The following is a 25015-nucleotide window of genomic DNA, read 5'->3' as shown; positions in this document are numbered from 1 at the left end:
TGACCTACATCTCTGGAGAGAGACTAAGCAGTGTTAGTGGTATCTACTGGGAATAATATTTATGGGGTGCATTATGCACATGACATTTTTATGTTTTCGGCATTGCGTTGATAGTATTGTTGGACAGCGTTTTCATTTCATTGGGAAACTATTCGCTATGCAGAATGTATTTGATTACACTAGATCATAGACTGCTTTAACTTAGTAAAACTTACGGAAATGTCACGTATTTACATAACAGGGACCCGTGCAAAATTCTAAAAGTATGGGTACTTTTGTGTTACTGTTTCTATATGAAAGATTTCCTAATATAGTAACTGATTGCAAAATACTCAATTTTATCTATTTGTGTTTTATTTTATAATTAAATTATTATTATTATTAACTAACTAATGTCAATTGTTTACTGACATTATTGTACGTAAATTTTGCGTGTCGTTGTTTTGTCAAATCATACATACACATGACATATTATTACTAGCATCTTTATGCCGTGTTTTTAAGCAAATAAATTAGTGTTATTATTCTTATTATTGTCATCGCCGAGCAGTTTTAGTACTTTGTTTTAAAGGGCTGGATATGACACTGAAAACAAAGGGTACATAACATCTTAGTCTTCAGAAATGGCAACGTAAGAGGAGTACAATGAGCATTATAGTGTATTCAAAGATGACCATGACATATATCATCCATGCCTAAAAATAGGCGGTTACCGTTTTCTATCTTGTCTTTTTCAAGTTGTGTAAAAACCAAGGAGTGACTGAGCAATACACCTTTGTCTTTAAGAGTAGCAATATATGGAATATATAGTATATCCTGTGAAATCAATAGTGTTATTCCTGTTTATTAAGCGGCGGTTTGATCGCTCTATCAGATTATATACCACATACTATGTATGATGTAATGTGAAAGATAAATTAGTTTCTTAATACCTACATATAAATCTTTAGGATGTTAAATATTTAATTTGTAACTTATAAATAATGTTTCCATATTAACAAGAAGAAACAACACGACATCGGTCGCACATGTCGCTGTACGTTCAAATTGAACCAAAATTAACTGCCGCCTCGCCTGCATACCGAATATGTTAAGCCCAGCTGCTAATTCTTAATAGTTTATGCAAATCTATGTCAAACGGCTTTGAGTATACGACTTCGTTCCCGCTCTCGCACCATCTCATTTCAGATGAAAACAAAATGCTGATTTGCATGTGCAAATAACAGTGTAGTGAAATCCAAACAGCAATTTTGCAGACAATAACAGCCAGATGCGACAGCGCCGAGGGCCAAGAATTAAACAATTTCTTGTCCTCTCATTGAAATGTTTTGGATTAATCCTGAATTTTCCTAGAGTTGATACAATGAGGATGGATTGAGATTAAATTGCTGGTGCTGTTCATTTCATTTTCATTTATTGGATCGTGTTTTTTTTTTCTGTTTGCGATAGTTTTTCTGCTATTTTTATTATTGATATTATGCTATTATTATATTGCTATTATTGGCATTTACAAAAAAGTATATATTTAGTAACCATACAAAATAGAATAGAAATATTTTTTATTCAAATAGACATGTTTACAAACTTATTTATATCGTCATATTTATGATTCTACTGCTAGCTGCAAAATATTGTTATTTGCTGAGAAGAACCCGCGAGAAATTCAATAGTTACTCTTTTTACAATTTATTTATGTACAAGATAATTTTGTATAAGTAAACATGACCAATCCCCACAAGCAGCGCCCGTTCTCGATATACATATGACGGATAAGCCATCCATCATATGTTTATATATTATTACAAATCAGTATTCAAGATGAAATAAATACGAATACATCAATTACTGAGATACTCAATTTTAAAAGAAAAATATTACAATGTCTAAAAATAGGAAAACAACATAAGAACCCAAATTATATTTCATCCTATATCCTTTTTACACCCTAAAACTTCATATAGACAATGTCGCGCCCAAAAATTGGTGAAAATCAATAAATATTGCGTTCCCCTAATGCAATGATGGATCGCACACTCTTATCTCTTGGCGACATCGCTGACCGGAGTACAAACTGTTATTTTCAATGACCCTAGTGCTATAAAGTAAACAGTATATTGTTTACTACGAGCGGTGGGTTAAAATGTTCTGCTGATATGAATAAAAAATCAATTAAAGTATAGTAGACTGATTATTTTAATTATTATTTCTTTTATTCGTAAATAAGTATCAACAAATATCTAAAAGCGATTTAATGAGATTTCGCTATTAAAAAATAAAATGTCTTTGTTTAGGATTTCAGCATTTTATCCTAAAAGATTACTTCAGTTAAAAAATGCTAAAGTATGTTTTTCTTAATTTTCATTGTAGGATGTTTTTTTTTTTTAAATTAAATGAATTTTAATGCTAGTCAACTAACCAGTGGTATAGGTTTTCGCAAAATAACACCTAATTGGGTAAAAAATAGTGAAGTCTTAAACACAACAGACTTCACATAAACTTTCATCCCACATTTCAGTTGCCTATGAAATTGTTTTTTCATAAATATTTAGATAACAAGGAAACTTATTTATATAGTCTTACTTTTGCATAGCATGTCATCTATCTATCTATCTATCCATTTAAGAGCTGCGCTCTTGTCGGTGGAGCTCTTGCCACTCACTACGATTTTCAGCGAGTCTCTTCACCTCTTGATACGACACGACACCAACTCCTTCCTTGATCTGCCTGATGTAACTATGTCTCGGTCTCCCTCTCCCCCTTCTTGCATGTCATATACAATATATTTTATAATATATAGTTATTTTATTATATGTATCAATTTGTTTTTCATAGAAATTTGTATAAAAAATATCCACATATATTATAATATATATTAATTTCAAGTTTCGAAAATGACATCTATATTAAATCTTATAATAGAAACTTCGTAGAAATAATACCTCAAGTAATCGTGTATGCCATATTTCCGTGTCTAGACACCCTAACGAAAGCCCGTGACAAAGTTGGGCCATAACAGTAGCACCAAATGTTAAAGGAGACTTGGAATTTATTGGTGTCTTGCATGCAGTGCTGTCAGTATGACGGAGCGGGATATTGATCTATGCAAAATAGGGTATATTTTCCCCTACTTTAGGACAATTTTGTATCATAGTAGTATTATAGTAGTGGTTCCGTTTTAAGTACTTATAATACATTGTAATTTGAATAAATAAATGTTTTAGAGTTTATACAAGCTGTCCAAACTAAGCTAATTCTTACCTCTTACTCATATTATAAATGCGAAAATGAGTTTATTATTTGTTACCATTCAACTAACTGTAATTATATTTAGCTTATGTTGGTAAATTAATAATTTAAAATCATTTAAAATATAAATATTAACAAAAATCATATTTCTTTAGGTAAATTTAATATTTTTTGTTTCTTTAATAGTTCACTTAAACTATAGTGTTAAAAAGAAAGACAATTGTGATAAATTTTTATTTATTCATTAGAAAATAAATTCTTTATAATTTATTTACATAAAATTATTACAACATAATAGAAACCAGCGTGCATGCATTATGAGACAAGTCATGAAAGTAGACAGCAACAGATATATGTAAAGACAGAGTCCCGTAGTTCACAGTTCTAACTGTTAATCCCGCATAGGACGTGGCGTGAAGATAGATAGTGTTATGGAAAAAAATTAAGTCGAGAGGATTTCGAACTTTTATAATATGCCAAGGCTAGATGCTTCTGTCTACTATATATTTCAAAATTTGTTCCAATCACATATAGAAAATTTATTAATTATGTATATATATTTTAATAATATTTCCATTTATCCGTTTACTTCTTTAAATATTTAGAATATTAATTGATCATTCATTCCATGAGTTCCTTTATTAATCCAGCGTCCGTTTTTGTGTTGTGTGCGGCGGTAGTTCCGACGTCCGGCCTACCATCTATTATTCTTTACCTTTTTTGAACGAAATGGAACGACAAACAAGCTGATGGCCCACCCGATGGAAAGTTGTATTCTTTGCATAATATTTATAGAGCATAAATTTTACTTTAAAGTAAAATAACATTGCAAAGGACATTATTGTACTCTATAATAATGTGACAACACTATGACATCACAAAAAGCATTATATTGTCTCATACGTTGCCATTCTTGAGAACTACGTACTCAGTATTTTCACCGTCTTCTATCTCAAATGCTAAAACTATAGTATTCGTGCAGATGATTTTGTACAAAACCTTCTGGTAAAACTTACTTTCTTCATATACCATTTCAAACTAGAATTCACCATTCTGAAGGTTGCATTACGTAATTTTTTTTTATACAACTTAGAATGGCAAACAAGCTGACGGCCCACCTAATGGAAAGTGGTAACCGTCGCCTATAGATATGAGCACTACCATGGACATAACAGGGTATACTGTTTCGCCCATGATACCCCCATGCGTTGCCATTCCTGAGGACTCAGGTGTTATTCCTTAATAATTTTTATTACTTAATAATGACTATATATATATATATATATATATATATATATATATATATATATATATATATATATATATATATATATATATATATATAATGATCTATATAAATTCTATCACGGAAAACAAAAAAAAAAAAATTAAATTCAGTTGCAATATACCTTTTTCGCTTCGTTCACTTTCATTGTTCTATTATTGAATTACGTATTTATTAATACATACGTAACAATTATATAAATATTTTTATTATTATTATATAAATATTTTTATTTATTTTATATTTAAAAAATGCTTAAATTACTACCTCTCTAGTTTCTCTTCTACGTGATGTTCGTATAAATATAAAGACACATAAAATTAGTTTGAAATGGATGATGATCTCGCGTAACATATACACAGAAAAATACACATGAGTTAATTACCCTCTCCTTTTGAATGTCACTTAAAAATTTGGATAAAGTATCTTATCAGATTATGAAATTTACCCTTCACCCATCCATATTAATTAAAATGATAATATCTAGCTTTTAATCAATAACTTTTGACAAGCAATCAAATAAACTACAAAACTGAAACTCGTGCATTTAAGTGTAACTTGGTTAAATTTAAGCGGAATTTGTGCGCCTGTCCTCATATTTCAGTACAACTGTCGTACAACTTTAATGCCATCAAGTTTGTGAATAATGGTTGCTGTTGCCAACGCACAGTTTAATCTACGAATAGACAAAATCTGGCGATTTGTTTCTTTGCTGGTTTCAACCGACTTCTAAAATGAGGAGTTCTTAATTCGATTATTATATTTTTTGTACATTTAGAATTGCTTTTTTCCTTAGAGACTAAGGTATGGCTTCTTCAAAAAGAATCTATTAAAGTTTATCAGGGTTAGCAACGCGCACGTGACACCTCTAGTGTTGTAAGTGTTCATAAGCTACAGTGACCGTTTACCATCAGACCGCTTGTATCTTGTTTGCAACCTTCTTTGTTTAATAAAAAGTCATTGATAAATATTATCGAAGTATTTACACCCGTGTTGGTCTTATACTTATTTTGCCAATATAGAAGTTTACAAAAGACATTTTAAATTATAGAATAAGAATATATTAGTTCTAATTGACGTTATCGATTTAGTGGTTTACATACCTTTATCCTATATTTTTCAACCGATTTCAAACAGAGAGTCACGTCACACAATTCAGTTGTGTTTTTTTTAATATTTACCTCATAATTTCGTCAGTTTTAAACCGATTTGAAAAATTGATTTTTTATCTGAAAGAACTTACTGATTAGTCTCATTAAAATTTAATTAAAATCGATACAGTAGTTTAGTTTTTAAATCAAAATAATAGATTTTGTCAGTCGGTTTTTTACAACATTTCATTATAATGTCATAAAGTTTATGAACAATAGTAGCCAACGCATTAGTTTTATCTACGAATAGACAAAATTTTATCGATTTGTTAGTTGTCTGTCTCCAACAGATTTAAAAAAGGAGGAGTTCTTAATTGGTCGGTATTTTCATGTAGATATATTTCACGTTAACATTATGAAATCTGTATCGATTTAAATAATTATTATATACTGGTTACACACAAATTCTGTTAACTGTAGTCGAGATTTTATGTGGAACAAAATTTTGAATTATTAGATGTATATAAGTACGGATATTTAGTACTACTTGCAGCTTATAAACGGTTTAATGCATTTTTATACATTTTAATAGTATTCGTATATTGACAAATGTAATTTTAAAAGAATTACAGATTACACGGCGATATTATAAAATAAATATAATGACCAATAGACTGTTGATTACTATGTTTGGGTATTTTGTAACTTTGTCATATCCATTTGTTTTCAAAGAAATATTAACGGGTTTCACAGATAATATTCGATTCAACCCTCCAATATTACCAGCCTGAACTAACGGCTTCACTATCGCTCATGGGCTCGCACACATGCGACTGACAGAACTGTTATTACATCATTAATAAAATTACAAAATTCAGACCCCATGTGCCGGCCGTCCCGAAATAAGAGCCCATTTTGTACTATCCCATTCAAAGGGTTGGATGCAGTTGGTTTAATTAAATTTGGGCAATCGTCATTACTTCTATATAAGAACGTTACAGTTGACAATGACCCCGAAGTGTGAATTAAGTGAATTAAGTCGAATCACGTATGCCGTGATGACTTTATCGCGTGATGCAGGCGTGAGTTGTGTTTTGATACACGAAGTTTGTTTGTGAAGTTGTATAATAATTGTTATTGCAAGATTGACTATGTAAGGTGTTGAGTTAGTTCTACGTTTACGTTTATTTCTAAATATATCATAAATCACAATTAATTTCCAACTAATTGGAGCTTGTACTATGTGTACCAGATAACTGGTACTAATATTATTGTTAAATATAAGTTAATAAAAATATGTCAAAATTTTGTAGAAATTAGATATGTCTTCACGGTTGACAACGTGCGCGAAACGCCTCTGGTATTGCTACGATAACTGCTTACAATCAGGCGGGTCGTGTACTTCTTTGTCACCTCTGTGGTATAAAAAACATTTCCTAAATGATATTAGCAATAAATCAAATATAATAAATTAATCTATTTTCTATTGGAACTACTGGTGGCATTAACATGACTGTTTATATTCGTAATAATTATTCGTTAATTCACATTTTTATTAAATTCTATTGAAACAGACCATACATTTTTTTTTAAAATACATAGGTGCATAAAAAATATGAAGACTACAGTATAGGGTTCTTCAAAAAGAAAGTATTAAGATTTTTGATTTCAGGGTAGGCAATGCGCATGTGATATCCCTAGTGTTGTAAGTGTCCATAAACTACAGTAACCATTTACCATCAGACAGGCATATGCTTGTTTGCTTTACTTTCGTGGTAAAAAAAAACATGTTCATAAATTAAATCTTTATATTATGTGAGGATATAGTTTATGAATATCGAATCTAAGGCAGTGTACTGAATCGCTATACCACCAAGATCTTCAAATTGAAAAATTGTAATTCTTATTGGAACGAGATTCAATATTCTGTCAAATTTTTTAAACCCTATAAAATTAATTTCAAAATTCACTATATTATATGGCGTAAGTAGATATATAAATAATAGATACTTGCCAAATAGTGAATTTTGAAAAGATGAAGTGGCATGTATGGCAACTTTTACTTTTTTCTTCTACTAATTCTCTCTCAATTTTTATATACAATTAGAAATGGTAAATAAACTGACGACCAAACTGACTAGTCAGAGCGAACTTGATATCTCCGTCATCCAGATACTGTAGGTTATTAAAATTTACCATTACGACCATATTTAATTACTTGATATGTTTATAAACTTTTATTTTGTATACACTAGACTTTAATGTTCCCGAATCATTAAATACAGCTCACCATAAAACCTCTGAATGCACATAAAAGTCATGGTTAGCGGTTTTAGCTGCAAATGCTATTAAAAAGGTAACTTTATGTAAGAGATCCGATAAGAGCAAAGCACGGAGGGTGCGATATTAAAAGGCTTAGAAGTGTTGGGCCTGAAAAGCTTCCGAACATCTCTGAACCTCGCCCACTTAAGCACAGTATTAAGGGCACTTTGGGCTTAAGGGCGACCGTATATTATAGCTGCCGTTTTCTATATTGTGAGTTAACTCCTCATATTATAATGTAATGTTATGTAAATAAATATTTATTGTGAGTATCGATTGTAAACCTTACGATCCTAATGTAAAGATTCATTTTCCAGATTCAGCTAAGGTAGCATAACCCCATTTAAAATTCTATAACTTAATGGCCAAAACAGAAATTTTGTGATGCATGCTAGTCAATTTGTCTAGACGTATGTTAATATCGAAATTTTTGCAGCTTAAAATCAAAATTTATATTGTATCACGTATGAATCTTTTCGTTTATTTATTTATTAAATTTTTGGTACATTGACAATATTACATATAATGCATTTGAATATACCACTTCCTACAAACATAGCAGTATATATACACTAGTTAAAGATGTACTCGCCATTGGCTATATAAAAGTAATATATAAGTAATTATTTACACTTTGCAAAAATATTTTGTACCAGAAGAACTGTACCTACGTATTAAATCTATAATTGCACTAGCTTTCACGCTTCAATCCTACCCTTCGAATTGAAATACAACAATGCACGTATAGCTACTTGATTGTTAGAAATTAACAAGAAGGTAGTAATATTTTAACTATGAAACTAACCGGATTGACATACGTGTGTTTTAGTTAAAATATAATATGTATCTTACGAAACTTTAACAATAAGGATATAGTATAAATACTATATTCTTAAATAAAGACATTTATATTCTATAAATAAAAATAATTACATGTGAATTAATAAAATAAAAAAGTGAGTTTTGAGTTATAAAGAAAATTTAACAAAAGTATCCATAAAAAAATATCATAATAAAAAATAAAAAGAATAAAATGTTCTAACAAGAAGAATTGCCCTAATTTCATGAAGTGGACAGCCAACGTATACCGATAATATAGGACAAGTCTGTAATCTATTGGCGTTTCATAAAAAAATCACAGTCTTTGTACTGTATATCAGTACAAGATAAAGAATAAAGACAACTAGAACTAAAATCATATACCAATCTTGGCCAGTATGGCTAATGGTTATAATAATTATAAAAAAAACTAATACCTCTTTTGTGAGGAAACACTCCCATTATATCAATCGATCTTTATCGACTTGAATATATATATATATATATACATAAACAGACCTATAGCTAAAAATAGACATTTTGTTAATCTCGAAACCAATACCTAACCACTCAGAACCACGCCGACCTAATCACAAACGTTTTCCATTACCGTAATTGACGTGAAACACCGCACCTTCCCTTCGAAATCATATTTCAAGCAAAATAAAACCCTCCACGCGACGAACGGCGAGCCGGTGACACAACTTAATTTAACAATTAACCTCTAATTGGATTACATCCGTCATCGGTTTTGAGTGGCCAGTGAAATGGGCCCTTGATAAAGGTACCCGGTGCATTTGATTTTTTCTATTGCTTTACCTATATAAATGAAAAATTGTAGATACGACCTTATAGTCTGCGGAGATACAAAGACAATCTTATAACTTAAATTGTAGTACTAATAAAAAGGGGGAGAGGATTGCTAGTAATGTGGACTAATGACTTCATTGCTAGCAAGCTCTGTCAGGTCGACCTCCACGCGGTTCTCCCTGAAAACTATTGTGATTAATACTTCTTGCATTCGTCATGATGGTCTAACTGACCTGTTTTCATACTCATCTATCATCCTTCACTGGTGCCCCGCCAGCGTATACCGATAGCGTAGGCGGGTTCATCATTTCATTATCATCCATTAAAAAAAAAGTACTAATAAAAAATATATTTTTATTTTTACATACTTACTATTACTACATATTTGTAAAATGTTTGGAGCAATTGATAAACGATTGCAAAATAAAAAATATGATCTCAATTATAGTCCCTAATAATTAGAAACTGTAGTGTGTACCCTGGCATAAAATAGGCCAGTCCTTCCTTTCCTGTGGGTGTCGTAAGAATCAACTAAGAGAGGACGAGAGATGGGCAGCAGCGTCCCTCTTAAAACATCTCTAAAAACCTAACTGCGGTTGCCAACCCGCCTGCCAAGCGCGGCAACTACTGGCAAAACTCCCCTTATGAGGAACGCTTATGTCCAGCAGTAGACAGTTAATGGCTGAAATAAATAATTAGAAACACATGTCGACTATTGCCGTTGTGATAAATATTATACTCGATATACTTACATTTTTCCAAACATATTAATATACAATTGAAAAAATAAAAAAATCGGTTCAGTATTGACGAAGATATTCTGTAACATGTTTAAAAAATTGTTAGTCAATTTAGGAAGGATTCTGTAGTAATTAGTTTTAACATATTTAGTAGGAATTTTTATTATACAACTTTGTTCATACTTTCTGCCTTTCATGCCTGTTGCTATGTTATCGGTAAGCACATTAGCAGCTATTAATTTAAAAAATAATTGATTTAATAATTAAAATAACTAAATATTGTATCTATTATATTATTGTAACGTATCATTTCCACTTAATGTCAAAACTTTTTGTCGTCGCACTTCGATATCAAAGGAGAGTTTATGCAAAATCGTCTGCTTAGATGCCTTTTGGATACAAAGGTATTATAATACCATTTTTTCAGAAAAATAGCAACGGATAAGGAGTACAATGGACATCAAAATATCTTATATATTGCCTATGATCCTGTTTTATGTTACAAAGTATTTATCTTCTAGCGCTTACAGCTTGCGTTTAGCGAATCGAGGCACGCAATTAGGCTTGTACTCGCATCACAGTCGCTCATGACTAAGGACCACGAATTGATTGCAAAATTAGTCCAACTTTTTCTATTTAATTACACGTAAGTTAATTTTTTTTTTTACATTAAAATATTTATCCTCTTTTATAGATAATCATTTCATTGTTCATAAAATAATTTACTAATTTTAATTGTTGCACACAGATTGAAAATTGAAATAACACGAATGGAGATATTTTATTTCCACAATTAAATTAATATCTATCAAAATAATAATAGTAAAAAATCATAACTAGTCCTTTTGAGTATCTATTACACAAATACAATATATTTTTATACGCTTTATTCTAAACCTACATATTCATTATAATATACATATCATATACATATGTATAATGAAACGTTGAAATGCTTTTTTCCAACTTCTCATTGGAGAAACTTTTTAAAATCGTCGCACAGAGACTCATTCTCATGACCCGCTCTCTGCCGAGGTCGTTGATCAGTTAAATTTTAAAGCTCATTAAAATAGATGGTTCATTCAGATCGTGTAAATTTTCAGGCTGGCGGAAAATTAAAACGATACCCGGGGCGATCACGAGCGCGCCTCACACTCACAACGTAGTGTGTGCGCGCCTATTGTAGAAAATATGCAAAACAGGAACGAAATAGAGGAACTTCGCGTGCTTTCATACGTTCACTTCGGGTAAAAAGTTTAGCGCTCCCGCGAATACGAGCTTAACCGATTTTTGTTCGTTTTCCTATGCCACCTACTTTTGCAACAACGCTGCCGGGCAATAAATGTTTTTCAGCCAGATTCGGGTCACGCTCTTTTATTATGGCCACTATTATTTACTAGTCATAGAGTTTTGTTTCCATTTGCCTCGGAGGGAGACAGGAATAGCGTATATAGCATCAAGATAGACTGTACAAATTTCACTATTTAAGTTCCTCCATCTCAATTCGGATTTTAGCTGTCATGTACCAGTGGTTAGCAGTTTTTTGGCAGCATGGCTATAAAATTACAAGGTATGAAAAGCATAATGTTATAATCCTTAGAAGTACCAACACTTAAAGAATATCTTTGGCATAGTGTATTCTGCTCTGTTCTTGGTATCTTCATATCCACAGAAAATTACCACTTTATCAATTGGACTGACATTTGATTACCACTTCATTACACACCACATACTAAGTTATATAAAATATGTGATTTCTGAAAACAATAATAAGTTATATCTTTACTAAAACATAAGTCTTCAACTGTATACTTGGCTATCTCCTTTATAATGCTTATATTTCTAGAAGAGCGTCAATTAACAGTGGACTGCTAACTCGTTTGAAATTCTCAAAAAAAAAAAACTTATAATAATTATATTTCCACAATTGTAAAATAATTCAATGAATCTCATTCATTGAAAAACTATTGTGCGCCTGCAACAAGACGCAACGTAATGTTATTAATAACTGGTATGTACATATGTAGGTACCTTGATGTGGGTTGAAAGCAGGGTTATCAGGCGGCTACAGACGGCAGGCTGGCCGCAAGCCGATGCTAAACACCCGCCAATAAAGTACTTATGGTGAGTGTAGGCCTGAGATTCGCTTTATGAATTGTTACCTCGTAAATTGAATGCGCGCGGTGTTAACAATTGTCCTAGCTACATACTGGTCTGTTCGAATTATTGACTCCAGCTGTATATTATCCTTTTGTCTGCTAGGGCTATTCATTTCTGCAAATGTTTATAATTAAATTGTAGTAATCCAAAAGGGTGTGTCTATATATATACGATGGTACTCAATGTGATTATTATTTTTAAAAGACAAATTGATTGTATTTATATAGAAATTTAAATTGTACAGTCCATAAAACATTTATAATAAAAGTATTAAATTGTAATTTTTAAGTGCATTAATTATATATTTTAAGCTTTAGGCAAATTTATTAAAGAAAACGAATACTTTTTTTAAGAAAATTATATGAATAAATTTTCATTCATTCATATACTTTTTGGGTATATATGTAATGAAAGTCAAAATTATAGATAATTCAAATTATTTTATTAAAAATAGATATTCAAGGACTAATACAAAATTAAAATCCTCAGACTTCAGTTTGCTATTTAGAAATTATACTTTCAATCATTGATTCTTGCGTGCACACAAAAATAATATTTCATAGTTACAAAATACGACATAATATCGTTTCCTTTTGAATCAAAGACACCTTGCTATGGTTTATCAACGATATTTAATTGTAAAAACTAGACATGCAAGTGGGCAAACATAAACTGCTAAATTTATTCACTACGCGGTAAAGAGTTTTGCTATATCAGCACTAAAATATGTATATTAATAATAAATTCAGCACTTCACTGCAAATATTGCAGTAAATTACCTCTAATAACATATAAATGAGACTGATAATTCCCAGTCCATTTTATTGCAAATAATATAGCTTTTAAAATATCCACAATTTGCATAATAAAGTGCGTATAGGAACTATAGATATTATTTTGGTTTTATTAAAAGCAATCACTTGCAAATACCTAGTATCTACTATATTTATGGCACATTCTCTATGTACCGATAACAAAGCAAGGTATCCATTTAATATTTCATTTAATAAAAAAAAAAGTCATAGCAAGAGCAATAAAACATAGATCAGTACACAAGTTGGAGTATAAAAAGGCAATGAACTTCATTTTACATATTTACAAAATAATAAATATAAGACGATTACATAAGTGTTATGCGATTGAAAAACTGACCAATAGAATGTGGACATTAATTAAGAAATATTCAATCAATATGTTATTTTTATTTTAACATTCGTATCTGTATATTTTATAAGAAATTTATAATAAAAATAATCGACATCTCTCTGTATTAATTTAAAATTTCAATTAAATATTTATAACATGTTCTAATTGCAGTTATAGTAAACGTAATAGACTTTGTAAATACCTATATCTTTAAGTGGAATATGTAGTATAATGTAATAATATTAATTATTATAACGAAACAGAAAACATTAACAAATATTGCTATGTTTATCACATTACTAAGACGCCCATTATACGATTAATTTTCAGTTATGAACAGCCAGTTGTCCCTAAAATGCACCAATTATTTATTATAAAAGTCATTTGTTGTAACTTATTTATTCGACTAATTCAAATTAATACATTTTACTTATATTTATAATTAAAAAGAGGTAATTAAAACGTCAATTTTTTGTAATTATTCACCGAACGCATTCTGAGCAGACCTGGCAACTCTGTACACGACTGAAAGCACTGATTATTTCCTGATCATATAATGGACGCCTGGTAGTCACGTGAGTACGCACGCTAAAAGATGAAAAGGTACACGAGCGAATGAATTGAATGCTGCCAACAGAACGAAATTGATAGGCCTAATTGCACGACACGTTGATCCGATGAAATACGGAACAACCTTTTCATCGAAATATTATAATATAACGAAAAGACCATAGTAAGAGAGAAGAGAGAAGAAGCATCATTTAAACAAAAAGATACTTATTAAAGATCAAAACCCTTCAGTAATATTATAGAATTACTAATGCACGGTGGAGGAATCGCACATATATATACATAACTGAGATATTTACCCAGTAATTTTTTTTGCAATATTTTATGTTATCTAGATGAATAATGACATTATTAAAGTCATACATATAATCGAAAAAACAACAATGAGAGACACATAACTGTTTCTGAAGTGATTCGGTCTATAATTTAATATTGCAATACGTAGAACTGAGACCTATCAATGTGTTTAGTTTCTTTTCATCTACATAGTTTTACTGAATTACCTATGCATTAAGATATAAAGTTTTACTTCTAATTTGCTAAGAAGTTTTATATATTTAAGTAATAATATATCAAGAAAATAAAATGTTACGTTTTGATAGTAAATCTTAGTTACATAAAAGATGGATATTTTGATACTTTATGTATACAGCATTGATAATTTAAATTTACGCAATTATATTTAATAAAAAAAAAAAAACTATAGAGATAGATACAGAGAAATAATATTAAATAAATGTAATTTTGAATCAGCATATTTCAATTGAACATTAATACTTATGTAACCGGCGGTTATTAACATCTTTTTATCTATTACATGCCTAATACAGATGATATGCCATTATACAAGTTGTGCTATTTAGACGTTATAACAAGTGGCTATATTCAACTCATATCACATTATATTACGTAGATTATAACATTAGTTTTTGTAAAAGCATCATATGAATTAAATTTCACAACTCCAATGTTACTAACTAATACATCTACAGAATAATTTTATGGCACATTAACGTAAAACTAAATTAATTTGTAACATGATAAAATATTATTAAGTTACAATTAAATTAAAATAAATAAAAGTTAGATTCTTATAAGTAATTGAAAACCCAAAAAAATCTACGGAGTTTTGCCACTATTGTGTTTATGTCTATGTTACAAAATTTATGTACATTTCTACGAAGTTATTTCAAATTATTGCCAAGCGTTAATTTGTTTCAGTTTCTATTTTTACTTATACTTAAACTAATGATATTATGGTTACAAATTCGTTTATTGATATTCAGACGGACATATCAATTGAATTCTATCAAATCCAATAATAACATTATAAAACATTTATTTGAATTAACATATTACCATTTCCAATGAGATTCGTTAGTTTACTAATATAATTATAGATATAATACAATATATTTACAATTAATACACTATACAAAGACTAGGAATAGATCCAAAGTATAAAAAGAATATATTAAAATGTGTAAAATACTAACTACCTACAATATGCGCAGTTATAAGCGTTAGGCCTAGTTTACGCATTAGTAACCATTTTCACAGTAACGTTATATAGGCCAGAAAAGTCTCAAAAAACAAAACGAACTTCACTATTATTGTCAAATAAAAATGTTCTTTACACGAGTATACACCGAAACCTGTACAACGTGAGGAAGAACTGCGATCTCTCATAGTGACACACTACACTAATATAGGAAAAAAATATCGGTCTATACATCCGTTTGGCACAGATCGCCGAAAACCGGCAAGGCGTGATACTACCGAGTCACGGAGTCAACTCGGGGATGTGGCGCTGGTGGGGGGTGTGATGGTGCAAGAGGCGATTGGGTAGTATTACCATGGACCCCTTGTCCATGTCTAAACGACGTCAGCCTAGCTAACGTCCGAGTACCATCGTTGTCAAAATTAGGCCGTTCATATTGATGTTGTGGTCTCTGTCTCTGAGGCTGCATAGCTTGCAGTTCATCATAACCACCGTCTTCTGTATAATTTTCATCATCAGATTCATCTTCTCCAAATGCTCTATACGTCGTTTCAGTTTCAGAATTTTTTCGGGAATTAATTCCATACGTCCGACCTATTAAGGACTGAGTAGCGTCAGTCTTTGTTTTATCTCCTTTTCTTTCATCTAAGCTCTGATTATACCTTAATTGAGCTTTTTGCGTTTTGTCCATTGATGGCAAATCGTAAAATTTTAATATATTAGGATGACCTTGGAAATATTTCTCACTATAAACATTTCGATTGTAGTAGCCTCCATTGCTAGCTGGATATAATTCCTCATCAGGGGCATACCGGTTATCGTAAGAATCAATATTCTTACCTCCAGGTGGGAACCAACCCTGATGAAAGAGAAACTATTAAGTAAAATTTTATGACTACTTTTTAAACCTAGCAAAAAAAATGGAATATTTCATAATACATACATATTCTTACATTATACATATTATTACATATTATGTAATTATGTAAGTACATATTTTAGAAAAATATATTAGGAGCTCTTCAGTGTCGTTCACACAGACCAACTCGGACAGGAAAGCAGATTTTGATGGCATTTAAAATAGAGTTTTAAGGTCATTGAAATGATGCCCACAAACACCTTTTATTGTTGCATCGCTCGACATCGACAGGGAATTCATCCTTACAAGTTTGATCCTAAATAGTCACGTACAGCGCGGTTTCAAACCAGTTTTCTCCCGTGAACGCTCAGACTGTGGAATGAGCTCTCTGTCGAGGTTTTCTCTAAAGACTACATTATGGGGTTCTTAAAAAAGAGTATATTAAGGTTTCTTTAGGGTCGGCAATATGCACATGACACCTTTAATGTTACAGGCATCCATAGGCTACAGTTGCTACCATACGAGTTGTATGCTTGATTGTCACCTGCGTGGTATAAAAAAAATTGCAATAATTTTTTCCGTTATATGAGAATGCTCGAGAGTTGACAAGAAAAGTGAATTGTAAAGGTAAATCTTATTTCAGTGGTTTTACTAAAACTTATTTTAAACACAATAAAAATCAACTTCTCTTTTCTAGACAATCTATGTGAATAAATACTATGATCAAATTACAAATTTGATTGTAATGCAAGAGTAGAATATTATAGATCATATTGAAAAATGTGTAAGTAAAGGTAAATTAATAAACTTTTATAGTATGATACTGGTTTGAGATTATTATTAAAAGACTAGCAGTATCCCGCGGCTTCACTCGCGTGAATCAGTATATAAAGTACCCTATAGATTTTTATAGCCTTTTATATGTAATTCTTTAGATCGATAGAACTTTTTTATTTATGAACCGATTGAAATAAAACAAACACTATATTTTAAGTAGAATAAACTGTAACGTATAAGTAAAAACTGCATTTAAATGAGTTAAGTGGTTTCTGAGTTTAGCGTGCACAAACGTATAAATAGACAAGAATTCTAAAAATCATTATTTTGGATTCTATTGCGCTCATAAAGTCCCATTATAATATTTTTTCTTATATATCTTCCATGTACAGAGAGCGACTAGTTAAGATTTTAATAAATTAAATAATATATGTATGATTTTGAAAACTATACAAATATTTGTACTTACCAATGAACTGACGCACTGTCTTGTATTAGCAACAAGTGTAACAGAAGCGTAGGCAGCCGGAGAATTTGCTGTCTTGCTCGTATTCCATTCATTTGGATTAGCTCTTGAAGATGTCACTTCTGCATATTCTGGTAATTGTTGAGTGACTTTATCATATTCACTATTCACTTTTTCTTTGCTTTGATTATTTTGATTAGTAGACATACATAATCCGGGCTGATTTTCCATCCAAAGTAACGATTCTGTCTTTGTTACGGTATTTTTATTATAACAGCTTGTAAGTGGATGCGATAAAGATACTGCAGCTTTTATGTTCATTTGAGTTACCAAACTGGTTCCATTTGAATCTTAAATAAAAATAAATAAGCTTAGATATAAAATACTTAATACTTAACATCAATAATTTGTATCAATTTCATAAATCGCATGCAAATTATTTCGTTTACCAAAGGCTTATAAGATGTAAATGCGGAACAGTGCAAACAAAGCGAATGAAATTGGCTTAAAGGTAACTGGGTGAGTCAACAAACGAATCGACTCGAGAAAACAAAATAGAAAACATTTACATTTACTGGGTCTTTATTTCTCGGATTTGTATCATTCCTTTGTGCCCTGAACGTGAATGCAAAGTGAAAGAGATCCACTGCGCTCACTAGAGAGGGCTCGTGCTACCTTTCAACTCGAAAGTAATCTAGCGTCCCTCCCGCCCATCGCATGGCAAAGCCTCCATCAAACAAATGCTCGGCGCCCCATACCACCCCACGACACCCGAGGAATGTTTTTAATTTTGAAATTCTGATGCTGATTCCACAGAAAAAAATGTAAGTGTTTGAGATAAGCCAAACATAAATATATATGTTTATATTTTAATAAGCGATTTATTTTGAAACAGTATCTCACTGGTGCCGATTCTGAGGTGCTATCCTTAAACGTGTCTAAAATTAAACTTTGAAATTGTTAAGCAAAACTATTATATAAACGGAGCTCCAAACACTATATTTAGTTTTCATACAAATTTATTATAATTTGGTTCATATTGTTGCTTAAAATAATAATTTCGTAATACTTGTGATATAACATACATTTCAGTTTTATAAATAGAGAACGGCATTTTAGATAGTTTTTTAGATTGTTTAACTACGACGTATTTTTCTTTTCTTTTTATATATTTTCTTAATAATAAAAGCTTTACCAAATGTAATAGTTATTATACTTTACCATAAATATTCGGAAGTGCTGATTTCTTTGCAAAAATGTTGTTCTTCCGTACATATATAATGCCACCGATAACAATTATCTTAAATAATATAATTGCTCCTATCAAAATGTAAAACCATGTTTCCATCATAAAATCTCCAGCAACTATTGATACTTCTCCATTTAAAGGATATCTAAAGCAAAAAGTTTTAATTTTATATACAAATTTCATAACTGTGGAACTTATAAATGTTATAATTATATCATATACTTATATAACTATGGTATATAAGTATATAGTTTTATTTACCTTGATAAAGGATCTAATCCTACTGATCGAGAATCTATATTCAAATATACTTTTTGACTAAATGGTCCCAATCCAACAATGGTTTCCGCAGCAATTTGAACTGAGTAGCTAACCCCTGAAGTTAAGTTAGTCATTATAAGACTCGTTGCCTGGTGGACGGTAGTATTTATAGCTACCATAGATTTATTGGCCGGAATATCAAGCCAGTTTACTATCACATTATATCCAGATATTACACCATTTTGTAAATATAATTCTGGTGGTGACCATTTTAAATGGACTGTTGTGGTATTAAAAATGAACATTTCGATATTTATCGGTGGACCATCAGGAGCTGCAAATAAAGAAAAGTATTAAATATGTTTCTAAGTAATATTAAAATAATTTATTATTGTATTAAATAAATATATTGTAATAATATTTACCGTCATCTAATGTTTGGGCGACCCTAGAATTAGACGGTTTCCCCTCAAATCTTTTATAAAAGGGTATAAGGAAAAACTCGTATTTTGTATACTTTCTCAAAGAAGTTATTTCATATCCGGAAACATCGTTGGAATGCAGAATAGTTTTCATTTCATATTCGGTCGTAATATTATCTAAAGGCCTAAAATATATAAATAATCCTTCCAAATAGTAGAAATTCAATATTTCCCACATCAATTTTATTGTTTTAGCATCAATTGGTGTGGCTTCAATTAACTCAACGATATTATCAGTTAAAATATTATTTCTAAACTCTGTATTATTGGAAAACATTCCAGTTTCCCACATAGTGTTAGTATCTTCACCAATAGTTATAGAATCAGATATAGGGCTCGGTCCGGACAGTCCATGTGAATTTTCAGCTCTTACTATAAACATGTAAGTAACTCCAGGTATAAGAGATTTCGCAACATAATAGGTTTTATGGACTTTCTTTGCTATTACTACCCACCCGCGAGAATTTCTCGGTGTACTGTTTCCTGAAAGCGTTTCTCTCGGAAATACTTCTATTTGATATCCTATAATAGAAGAAGACCCAATTTTATTATTCTGATTCCAAGTAATTGTGACACTTGTATCAGTGACGTTATAAAGTTGAGGTTTTGTTGGTGGTCCTGGCAAAGCTGATCCATCGGCAGCTCGAAAAAAATGTATACTTGGATTCATCGGGCTATCTACAAGTAAAACACCACTCCATACATATTTTCCGTGTTGTGATGAAGCAACACACGTATATGTACCACTGTCACTTTTATCTAAATCTCTTAATATTAAGGTTCCATCATTCGAAACATTTCTCCTGTGATTCTGTGATAATGCTTCCCCTTCGAAATACCAAGCTATAATTGGTTCAGGTGTACCTACGGCAGTGCAGGGGAAAACCGCCATCGATTTTATAGGTAACGTTTGATTAGAGGGACCATTTGTTATGATTGGCGGTGGGCGGTCATCGTCTGACGTCACACTAAGTTTCCCTCTGGCAAACGAACTGCCAGCAAAGTTTACCGCAGAACAAACTATCGTATTTCCACTATCATTTTTATTTGTAGCATTGATTGTTAATATAGTAATTCCATCAACTACCGACGAAGCATGGTATTTATCTCTAGAAGTACCAGGAAATATTATTGTTCTATTTCCTTCCAAACTCCAAAACATGGTAGGATCAGGTCTACCAGAAGCTTTGCAAGTAAGCTTTACTACTGAGCCACTTTCAACATTTATATTATTTGGTTCCAACATAATTGACGGCGGATCTAAAAGAAAAATTAACAAAGTAATATGTTATCAATATTTAATAACAATTAAGATAATATTTAACTTGTAGTGTTACTCACCATATACTGTTAAATATCCACTAGCGCTTACCGCCCCTACTGAATTATCAGCTTCACATGTATATTCCCCTTCATCCGCTAAAATAACGTTATCGAGCCGAAGACTTCTATCATCTAGTACTTTGATACGACCAAGTGGCATATTTCCGCCTCCAGCAGTTCTTCGCCATAGTACGTCAGGCAAGGGATCACCACCGACCCGACATTGAAATGTGACACTGCCACCAGTCTGTGCCACGACGTCCTCAGGGCCCGTGATTAAGTACGGCTTAACTGTGCAATGAGAAATATCTCTTTGAATTACAAGACAAAAGATACGTCCGAGACAAGCGGCTTAGATTTCAGAGTGAAATGATCGTCGAAAATTAGCAGAACATTCAAATATGAATGGCATACGACAAATCCCCGTCAAATAATTGAAATGGAAATTCAGGGTATGAAAAGCATTCATGTGAACCGAGGAACTTACTGTGTATTTTGAGCGTGGCAATAGCAGACTCTCTCGTGCCAGCTGCATTCCTTGCAATGCATTGATATCTACCAGCGTCGGTTTGCCTTGCGTCTTGTATTACAAGACTGCCTCCGTCCACTAAATGCATCCTGAGTAACATTATAATAATTTTATTATAAAATATCTAATTTCAAAGTGAAACTATGTAATTTGAAATTCATTTTATAAAACTTATAAATATTATATTAAAAAAATCTAACAGCAAAGCCACTCACTAACTTATAACTATTTTAAAATTAAATTCAAACAAAATATTTACAACGCAGCTTACAAGCTATTTTTTAAAATCAAATATTATTGGTTAAAGTAATTAAAATCATTTCTTTGTTAGTAAATGATGTAACAAAGTAATTTAAGGATTGGGCGGAATAATTCAATACAAAATTAACATTTAATATAGGGGTCCGATGAGTCAGAACTATTCAGATTTTTACTTGATTGCTTGCGGAGCACTTATGAAATCCCCTCTCTTTTATAACTTTGATGTACCCTTCCCGTAACTGTTAATTATTTTTATGCTTCACCATACACAGCAACATGCTCCCTCAAGATGTAACTCGAAGCTCATAAAAATTCATAGACAACAAAGTGAAATAAATTGCCAATATAAGTTTTAACGGAAAAATCAATTCCTTTTTCTTTTTAATATAATTTTTTATTTTATACAAGAACATTCGGAACTTTACCATATTTTTTTTATATAGGATTTTAAATTTTGTATCCTTAAAGTGATTGTTTTTGTAAATTAATTTAATTAGCAGTTGTTATATAATGAATAAGTAATATAATAATTATATAATTCTTATCAAGTAACTAATCATATATACAATCCTTACTAATATTATTAATGTGAAAGTCAGTTTGTTTGTTACCTTTAAAAATAAATACACTTTAATACCTCATGGTGATTGTACTCTATGAAATTTGGTATAAATATGTTATATGGGATGGAGAAAGACAGGGATCCCATTATCCCAGTCAGTAAACATAAGCCAGTTAGTTACACGAAGCTAGTTTTTCGTAGTTTTTAGTAGTAGATGTTCCCAATGTAGTTTATTGTTCGTGATATCGCACAACAATCTAATTCATACGGCATTATACGGATCCAATGTCAAACGAGACTATTCACCTAACATCACAAGACTATAGAATTTCCACCTTCCACTCATCTACACGAGAGCTCTTAACACCACTATCAAATTTGCTTCTAACTAGTGGTAGTTTTATGTATGAAGTTGAAGTAATTTCCACCGAATTTTAACGCTTACTATGGTCTTGTATAGAAGTAATATATTAAGTGTCAAGTTTCTTTTTACGTGTTTGTGTTTAATATGTATTCTTTTTGACTATAATAATTTAAAGCGGTAGTGATATCTAATTTATAGTTACCTGGAATCACCATCAAAATGTAAAGTCTGCCCATTCTTTTTCCAATAGACGGCTGGTTCAGGGGAACCACGTGGTGGTGAACACTCCAATATAACAGTTTCTCCTTGAGCTGTTTGTGTAGTGATTGGCTCTAATCTAAACTCTTCTCGAAGCACTGATAAAAGATAATTTACATGTAATTTTTAAAATCAAGCTTCTTATTAATCGATGACAGAATGTCAAATCATTATATAAAAAGTCATACATCTAAATTAGTAACCACATAGATTTAACATTCATAAGTAAATAGGATAAAAGTTTTCTTACTATAGATAGTTATGCACTAGTTAAGATTAAGAATAAAGCCTAATACATTAAATTTAGTACAGAGGTTCCATGAAAATATAGTCCCAGTCTCCTGGAAACAAATAGAAATGAACTCTTGCACCAGTACCATATTTCAGTTAAAACTTGTATGTAAGAAGTCTCATCATCATTTAATAGCATTAGCTTAAAACCACTACTGAGAAGAATCGGCAGGAAACTCACTAGAGACGATTATTTCTGTTTTAATATTTTTTTATTATTATTATTTCAGGATGCAACTTTTGCAAATTTTGTAGGTTGATCAAAATTATTATTTTCAAAAGTTCTGATTGTTAATCTAAGATAAACTTTAAACTCAATAACATTTTACATACCTGCTACGTGTAAAGTTGCATTTCTACTTCTTGCTGTACCATAAGGATTGGTTGCTTCACACCAATATACTCCGGCATCAGAGTGAGCTCTGCCATGTGTGGCCCTTAGAAAGAACAAGCCACCGGCGGGCAATAGGCTTCTATGAGTATCAGAAACTACGAGAACTCCTCCTTTATACCATCTTATAGTAGGAGTTGGCGATCCCCCAGCGCGGCAGTTAAGGGTGGCTGGCTGGTGACGGGCTACGGTGACATCCAATGGTTGTTCTATAATATAAGGAGCCTCGCCACTGCTCATATAATCATCGTTCAGGCCCCCTTGTGCTGGACCTGTTGATAAAACACATAATATTTAGGCGTATTGATTACCTCGTAAACATTTGAAAGTTTAGTAGTCGCAGTTAGCATGTTAGGTCCGCTCTAATGAAAGGCGACGTGACCTGACCCACCCACTGCAATTTCCGACCAGCTTTATTTTAAATTTACCTAACAAAGACCGTGCTAGGCAACGGTTTATTTTAATAATAGGTGGAGTATGTCATTTGCAGCTACTCTAAAGCGGCGCACAATAATAATGAGCCATAAACACAGGCTTGCTGAAGGGGTCCCCCAGAGGATGCTGTAGCATTTGGACCCCTGCACTATTTTACTCTGTTTACAACGAACGCGCAGATGTTAGTTTTTGACACTCGAATTGATGTATGCCTATTGTTGTGCCTTGCTATTATTGTTGCGAAGTAAAAATCGATCGGCAAAAAAATTCGATTTGGTGTCCGATTTTCGGGGAAATGAACTTCATCGAATACTGTGCGACCCGATTTTAGAGACAAGGTTATTTTTGTGAACGAAATCAATAGGGATTACTCTTTTGTATAAAGTAATTGTGTTTATTTATTCACGTGTTCTGATATTGTGGATGCGGTACGATACATGGGCTAATCTATAATTGAATCTCCATTCGATTGGGTATCTTTCTATTTTTGTGCGCAAACCCCTATTTTTGTTTCATATCCATTAGAAAAGCTTTTGTAATTTTACCTAATTTTTCATGTTTATTATGCCAAAAGTTAGGGATAGCCCTATATATACGAGTACAGCAAAAACAAAAGAAAATAATACTAATATGTACCTATTTAACAGCAATCACAGTGCTAATAAAAAATATTTGAAATACGAAATCCTAATTTATTATACCATAATACAATAAAAAAGTTTAATAAATTACCTTTTTACTAAAATTAGAAAGACAAAAGATAAAAAAAAATTAACAACGTAAGACAGTCATTTTTAAAATAATATTATCATAATTT

General features: G+C 31.4%; 1 protein-coding gene across 3 annotated transcripts in view; it reads right to left on the bottom strand.

Moving 5' to 3' along the window:
• Positions 1-12893: 12893 nt before the first annotated feature.
• The window catches only part of LOC113515249 (roundabout homolog 1-like), a 63641-nt gene continuing 51519 nt past the window's right edge, over positions 12894-25015 (bottom strand). For all 3 annotated transcript variants that reach the window (XM_052895674.1, XM_031907610.2, XM_031907609.2), the window contains 9 exons: positions 23706-24035; positions 23026-23179; positions 21595-21725; positions 21126-21398; positions 19728-21044; positions 19303-19636; positions 19014-19186; positions 17796-18142; positions 12894-16549 (listed from right to left, as the gene is read on the bottom strand). In XM_052895674.1, the coding sequence (XP_052751634.1) occupies positions 15965-16549; positions 17796-18142; positions 19014-19186; positions 19303-19636; positions 19728-21044; positions 21126-21398; positions 21595-21725; positions 23026-23179; positions 23706-24035 (3644 nt within the window). In that variant the 3' untranslated portion in view covers positions 12894-15964. The remainder of the gene's footprint in view (positions 16550-17795; positions 18143-19013; positions 19187-19302; positions 19637-19727; positions 21045-21125; positions 21399-21594; positions 21726-23025; positions 23180-23705; positions 24036-25015) is intronic.

This window comes from Galleria mellonella, unplaced genomic scaffold, assembly GCF_026898425.1.
Source record: "Galleria mellonella isolate WM207_F2 unplaced genomic scaffold, CSIRO_AGI_GalMel_v1 utg300, whole genome shotgun sequence".
In the NCBI taxonomy this organism is placed as follows: Eukaryota; Metazoa; Arthropoda; class Insecta; order Lepidoptera; family Pyralidae; genus Galleria; species Galleria mellonella.
This window is presented reverse-complemented; position numbering and strand designations above follow the sequence as displayed.